Source organism: Trichomycterus rosablanca, chromosome 9, assembly GCF_030014385.1.
Source record: "Trichomycterus rosablanca isolate fTriRos1 chromosome 9, fTriRos1.hap1, whole genome shotgun sequence".
In the NCBI taxonomy this organism is placed as follows: Eukaryota; Metazoa; Chordata; class Actinopteri; order Siluriformes; family Trichomycteridae; genus Trichomycterus; species Trichomycterus rosablanca.
In genome coordinates, this window is record NC_085996.1 from 22,152,822 (window position 1) to 22,160,214 (window position 7,393).

The window sequence follows — 7,393 nt, forward strand, 5'->3', positions numbered from 1 at the left end:
CTGGACAGCTTGACATTCAGGACATGTGCAATGCAAAAGTGACAATTGGTTCTTCATCCATTATTGAAATGTTATGTCATGGTAATAAACATGTGAGTTGTAAAAATAAATTCACAGTGCAACCTAAGTATATCCTTTGTCTATTTATTTATCTTAAGTAACTGCTTAATACCAGTTAGGGTTAAATGGGCCCAGACCCTAACCTGCAAGGGCAGGAATACAATATAAACCTGCTAACAGTCTATCACAGTGCATCATAAACAAATGTGTTAACACAGGGACACCTTTCTGGAAGGTGGAAAAAAAACAAGTGTACCTGTAAAAAACTCACATAAACATTGGGAGAACCTCACACTGGAGGACAGCAATCAGACAAATTATTCATATTGGAGCTGGGAGACCTCAACACTGCATGATTCATCACCTTACAGCAAATATTATTTATTTTTCTCAACATTACCTATTGGGACCTACTGTGGATTCCAAAAGTATTCAGAACCCTTGTCTTTTTGTTGTTAATTTTATTTTTAATTAATAGAAATTACAGTTTACCCATAATGACATAAAAACCGTAATGGGGTGAAAACATAACATTTTTAAGTCCTTAACATTAAAATCAAAAACTTTTACAGTGCAGTCCTCATCATGCACTAAATTAAATGTCTACTCATTTATTTATAAAAGCTCTCATTTATTTAATTTGCACCAATACTTTTTTTTTTTTTTTATCATTGACAGAATTTTTAAATGATGTAGCCTATTGGGTAAATATATATGTTGAGAAATTATGTTATTTAAACAGTAAATTGCCTAGTCAGGGGCATTCGTACATTAATAATAAGGACATTTTGTATCTCCAATTGACCTCACTTGCATGTCTTTGGACTGTGGGAGGAAACCAGAGCTCCTGGAGGAAACCCACACACACACAGGGAAAACATGCAAACTCCAGACAGAAAGGACCCATACCTTCCAACCTGGGGATCGAACTCAAGACCTTCTTGCTGTGAGACGACAGTACAAACCACAGAGCCACCGTGCCACCCAGGAAATGAGGCTACTAATAACACTGCTGCTGTACAATGCATGTTAGATTGTTCAATTAAGCAATAGAACACGAGAGGGAGTGTGTTATGGCGAATAACACCACGCCTGTGATTCGGTCGCAGGCACGAGCCGAAGGCGAGTGCCGTAGATCATCACAGCCGTGATGTTATTCGCGATATCCCAAGTTGCAAAAACTCATTTTAGGGAGGTAAGAACAACAAGATGAAAAAGGCAAGAACCTCCGAAGGGAAAAAAAGGAAATAAAAAACCTCTCACACACACCAAAGGATTATGGATGATAACAGAACTCTTATGAGCTGCTAACTGTTCGCGTCACAAACACATTTATGTTCCCTATATAGTGCACTAGATTGTGTATCAGATCGCGGATTTATGTTCCCTACATAGTGCACTAGATTGTGTATCAGATCACGGATTTATGTTCCCTACATAGTGCACTAGATTGTGTATCAGATCGCGGATTTATGTTCCCTACATAATGCACTAGATTGTGTATCAGATCGCGGATTTATGTTCCCTACACAGTGCGCTAGATTGTGTATCAGATCACGGATTTATGTTCCCTACATAGTGCACTAGATTGTGTATCAGATCGCGGATTTATGTTCCCTACATAGTGCACTAGATTGTGTATCAGATCGCGGATTTATGTTCCCTACACAGTGCGCTAGATTGTGTATCAGATAACGGATTTAAAACGAGATCGGGAATAAGGTCTGTGTCGCCTGCGTGCGCGTTTGAGTGCATGAAGCTTGTCGTTACTGGCAACGCATCAGCGGAGTAATACAGTTGTGGTGTGAAAAGGCTGTGCTCTTATCACGAATATCAGCACGGTTAGAACGCTTCTCAACCAATCAGATTGTAAGGTCGGAACTAACTGTTGTATAATACCTGACAGCAGCCAGGAGAATGACTGCCAAGAAGTTATTGTTTGTTTGGGCTATTTATTTCAGTCCCTGGGTGTGTTCGAAAAGCTAGTGTGCTGTCTACATAGGCAGCATTTTACGTCATCCTGTGCGCGCTCCCGAGAAGGAGGCTGTTCGAAATCCTAGATGCCTTAAAATCCTCACTTCTGAGGCATCTTCATATTTCAATGTTATTTTGGCTCAAGAACGAGTGAGCATCGGAAGCGTCCTTAGTGATCAAGGCAACAGCGTTCATTGCGGGTCGGCTCTCACAGAAAAATAAACATTGCTGACGGGTCGGAGAAGCGAATGGAGTTATTTTTAAACGTAAATAAAATATTACTGATTTTTAACTTGTATAAACTTGTGCCGAGTGTTTTTATTTGCAAGTTCGGGCTTGTCAGGAAATGTAACCATTATCGGTACATGAAGGGAAATGTTATATTGACGTTAGCGTTAGCGCTGTGCTACCTCAGTTAATTGTTTTTAATGGCAAGATGCTAAATGCTAAACGCGATGGAAGCGCTATCTAAGTAGTGCGTTCGAATAACCTGACTTATAAGTCATTGACTTACTAGAATCCTCTCTACTGAGGCAGCTGCCTATGTAGACAGTAAGACAGCAAGGCAGCTCCCTAGGTTTTCGAACACACCCCCTGTGTGTTGTGTGTTTGTGTATGTCTTTTTCAATTGTGTTGCTTTAAATTTTTAGATTCAGTAGGCAGCCCCACCCCTATTTAAAACATCTTCCCTTGCCACGCCTGTGGCCTTCCCTTGAGGCCGTGCATTACTGTGATTTTAGCACGGGGATGACGTTTTTGGCACGACGCGAAGCGGAGTGCCTAAAACTTCTTTCCCCGTGCTAAAATCATAACAGTAATGCACGGTCTCGAGTGGCTTATTGCTTTTATAAAACGGCGGTCAACAAAAAATATAATAAATACAACAATGTTTAATTCATAAATGTATTTATTGTGTATAAACTTACAATAAAGCATTCTTCCGCGACGCAAAATAGTTCGATTAACAGTGTTGCTAGGCAACATGAGGGCGAAAATAACATTAACTTTTTCGATTCAGTGGCGTATTAATATGGAATGATGTGAGGTGGTCATAGGTGTGCGTTTATCGGGGATTTTACAACGGCTTCGAACGCGGCTCAGCCAATCAGATTTTAGGACCGGAACTATCCGTTTTATAACAATCATTATAAAACGGATTGTTCTGGTCCTAAAATCTGATTGGCTGAGCCGCGTTCGAAGCCGTTGTAAAATCCCCTACATACGCACACGCATATTAATACGCCACTGAAAAGAAAAAGTACAAACTTGGTTGAACACTATTTTAAGTCATGTACTATACATGGAAATGTCCAGATTAATATAAACAGTAATCCTAATCATTAAGCGGGTGTTTCGTCCAAGAAATAGTGTAATAGCGTTTGTGGAGGAATGTTTATTGCGAATGTTATTCGCCCTCATGTTGCCTAGCAACACTGTTAACGGACTACCCCGATTTCGCGGAAGAATGCTTTTTGTCAGTGTTTTTGTAAATAAAAACATTTATAAATTAAACATTGTTGTATTTTATTATATTTTATGTTGACCGCCATTTTATAAAAGCAATAAGCCACTCGAGTTACTGAGATTTTATCACGGGGAAAGACGTTTTCAAAACATCCTTCCCCGTGATAAAATCGCAGTAACGCACAGTCTCTGGTGGCTTATTGCTTTAATAAAAGATACATTGTGGAACTATTTATATGGGTTTATGGCTAATATATAATAAATGTATGAAAAATGTGTATCTCTTTTTTTACGAGAAGTCTACTCAAAGCCAAAAAAGTAAGCCTACATACAGCATCTAATAACTTAAAGGCAATTCATGACTTGGACCGCATAGTCCACCTCATAGACTAAACTAGTTAGACTGGAGAACAGGGCTTTGCTCAGCGCCAGTGAACGCAGCATTACTTGGCTGTAATTGCACACCTGACTCTAATTGGCAGCCTACTTAACTCACTCTGAAACGGCCGCAGTTGGCTAAGTGGAAAAATGGCTACGTACGGAAACGAATCGCTTAATAACTATGTTTATTCCTCGTACAACCCTTATTCTTACAGATGCCCAAAGCCTAAGGGGTGGCGGCAGAAAAACTACCTGAGTGTGTATGGAAACGGTGAGACTTATTTCGATAATTACCACCGCGCACAGCTTAAATCCATTCTTTCTCAGATCAACCCGAACCTCACACCGCGCCTGCGCAAAGCAAACACCAGAGATGTGGCTGTGCAGGTAAACCCGCGCGCAGACGCCTCGGTGCAGTGCTCGTTAGGACCGCGCACTCTGGCCGCGCGCCGCCGGGACGCGCTGCGCAGGCGCAGACCGGAGGGTCAGACCCTGGGTAGCCCGGTGAGTGGAGGGGTTCGATTCCCCCGCACTCAGGCCGTGTATTCACCCATCGCTACCCGCGGCCTGGCTGCTCTGCTGGAGGAGCAAAGCGAGGAGGAGGAGGGTGAGGAGCAAGACAATGTGGAAGGCCAAGAAGCCCAAAGCAGCAAGAAATCAAAAATGAAGCTTAGTCCTGGTAAAAACGATGAAAACGAGCAGAATAAAGCGGTTGATGAAAGTCAAAGCGTGACTGAGAAAAGCGGACAGGAGGAGCTGAAGTCTAAAGTGAGGGTACGCTTTCAGGTAAGCCATTTATACCTGTGAACTTTACCTTGTTCCTTGGTTCTGTTTAATGTTTATGGGTAGTTTGTGGTAGGAAGCCTTTAAGGGCTACTTGCATGTTTTTTTTTTTTTTAAATGTAGGCCTTACCCTACCTTGTTCATGACACCTACATCTAGGGGTCAATTCAACGTATGAAGGAGAAAGGAAAGTTTGTTTTAAATTAGTTTTTTTGCCAGACAGGATTTAAAACAAATTTAAGATGGAACACCATTCTTCTAAAACATTGTTCTGACTGCGAGTGCTGTTTAATACTTTAAAAATTACCACAAATGTGTCAAACTACCAACTTCTGATGCCACAACATAATTGTATACCCTTTGTCTTCCTTTTTAGCACGTCCAATTGCCCGATTGCATCATGCTTCCTCTCCCCCAATGCTGATCCCTGCTCTGATTGAGGAGAATGAAGCTAACCCACGCCCCCTCCGACACGTGGGCAGCATGCCGTATGCATCTTATCACCTGCACTTTGATACGGAGAGACACACCTTGAGAGCACTCTTTTCTCATCTCTGTGCAGGCGCCATCAATCAGCCAGCAGTCGCAATTGCACCAGTCATTGGAGAGAGGCCCCATACGGCTTAGTCCTGCCCAAATCTGAACAGGCCAATCGTTGTTCATGTGGCCGCTCCGTCTTACCCGGTAGGCAGAGCTGAGATTCGATACGATGTATTCGAGATCCCAGCTCTGGTTCCAGCGTGTGTTTTTACTGCTGCGCCACCTGAGCGGCATGCCACAACATAATTAACCTTGTATTGACACTCTTGACCAGTGGTTCATTTGTGTAGTGTACACCAAGGAAATGTTAGAGGACTGAATGCTTGACCCCCTACAGTGAGGAAAAACTTGTGGCTGGCATGACTTGGGTCCACTCATCATCTAAGAGGGAAAAGTCACTACAAATCAAGCAGGCTCTGGCCAACCGTGGCATTACATGTTCACTAACTCCTACCCCTATTTGTTTATGCACTAGTTTTTGGAGCAGAAATATGGCTACTACCACTGCAGAGAGTGCAACCTGCGATGGGAGAGTGCCTATGTGTGGTGTGTTCAGGGCACAAACAAGGTAGTAACCAGGCTTGTCACATTTATAGTTGCACATTGAAACATAACTCACAAATGTCATATTTTGTCTTGCAGGTTTACTTCAAACAGTTTTGCAGGACATGTCAGAAGGCATTTAATCCATACAGAGTGGAAGACATTACCTGCCAGGTAAACTCGTCATCCCTTCATCTGTTTTAAATGCAGCACCAACAGAATCCCGTTTCTTAATAGATTTTTTTTTTTTTTATGTTTCAGGGCTGCAAGAAAGCACGCTGTACATGTCCTGGAACAGCACGCCACGTAGACCCTAAACGGCCTCACCGTCAAGACCTGTGTGGTCGCTGTAAAGGCAAACGGCTTTCCTGTGACAGCACTTTCAGCTTCAAGTACATCATATAGCACACCGTTTTTCCTGCACAGAATTTATCCTGAGGATGGTTTGCCACTGACACCCAATGTCTGGATGAGGATCTCCAACCAGGGCCTCAATTACACCTTGCTTTAAACATCAGTCCCAAGACAGGCCTGGGATGAGTGCTTAGTACTGTGGTTTTTGTTTACAGTAGCGTTTCCAGCAATGAACCACTTGGGAAAAGAAAAATTAAAAATTGCAAAATGGGTCATGTTTGTGTCTTTTTTGTCATGTTGATCTGTAATGTTCATTTGTCTATGCAAACATACACTGATCAGCCATAACATTAAAACCACCTCCTTGTTTCTACACTCACTGTCCATTTTATCAGCTCCACTTACCATATAGAAGCACTTTGTAGCTCTACAATTACTGACTGTAGTCCATCTGTTTCTCTGCATGCTTTGTTAGCCCCCCTTTCATGGTCAGAACCCTCATAGGACCACTAAAGAGTAGGTATTATTTGGGTGTTGGATCATTCTCAGCCCTGCAGTGACACTGACATGGTGGTGGGGTGTTAGTGTGTTGTGCTGGTATGAGTGGATCAGACAGCAGTGCTGCTGGAGTTTTTAAATACTGTGTCCACTCACTGTCCACTGTTCTACCTGGTTGGTTCACCTTGTAGATGTAAAGTCTGAGACGATCGCTCATCTATTGCTGCTGTTTGAGTTAGTCATCTTCTAGACCTTCATCGGTGGTCACAGGACGCTGCCCGCGGGGCGCTGTTGGCTGGATATTTTTGGTTGGTGGACTATTCTTTGTCCAGCAGTGATGGTGAGGTGTTTTAAAAACTCCATCAGCATTGCTGTGTCTGATCCACTCATATCAGCACAACACACACTAACACATCACCACCATGTCAGTGTCACTGCAGTGCTGAGAATGATCCACCACCCAAATAATATCTGCTCTGTAGTGTTCCTGTGGGGGTCCTGACCATGGAAGAACAGCATGAACGGGGGCTAACAAAGCATGCAGAGAAACAGATGGACTGCAGTCAGTAATTGTAGAACTACAAAGTGCTTCTATATGGTAAGTGGAGCTGATAAAATGAAGAGTGAGTGTAGAAACAAGGTGGTTTTAATGTTATGGCTGATCGGTGTACATATAGATGCAGAATTGAGACATCTGATTAGTCATAAATAGTACCTGACTTGCTATTACTTACTAATGGCAAAGTGCATTGTTTGCCAGGTATGCTACAAAATTTGGATGTTTAGTCCAGCTTTT

At 42.5% G+C, this 7,393-nt stretch overlaps 1 protein-coding gene across 1 annotated transcript; it reads left to right on the forward strand.

The window, feature by feature from the left end:
• Positions 1 to 4,009: 4,009 nt before the first annotated feature.
• On the forward strand, positions 4,010 to 6,371 carry zar1 (zygote arrest 1). The gene is made up of 4 exons (XM_063001262.1): positions 4,010 to 4,665; positions 5,678 to 5,770; positions 5,845 to 5,919; positions 6,007 to 6,371. Exons 1-4 carry the CDS (start codon positions 4,027 to 4,029, stop codon positions 6,148 to 6,150), a joined length of 951 nt encoding a protein of 316 aa, XP_062857332.1. The 5' UTR covers positions 4,010 to 4,026; the 3' UTR covers positions 6,151 to 6,371.
• Positions 6,372 to 7,393: the final 1,022 nt, after the last annotated feature.

Bases quoted from the DNA above. Each gene is read 5' to 3' on its own strand.
- zar1 (XM_063001262.1), top strand. From the start codon at position 4,027: ATGGCTACGTACGGAAACGAATCGCTTAATAACTATGTTTATTCCTCG. The intron at 5,771-5,844 runs GTAGTAACCAGG...TTTGTCTTGCAG, and splicing joins GTGTTCAGGGCACAAACAAG to GTTTACTTCAAACAGTTTTG. The intron at 5,920-6,006 runs GTAAACTCGTCA...TTTATGTTTCAG, and splicing joins TGGAAGACATTACCTGCCAG to GGCTGCAAGAAAGCACGCTG.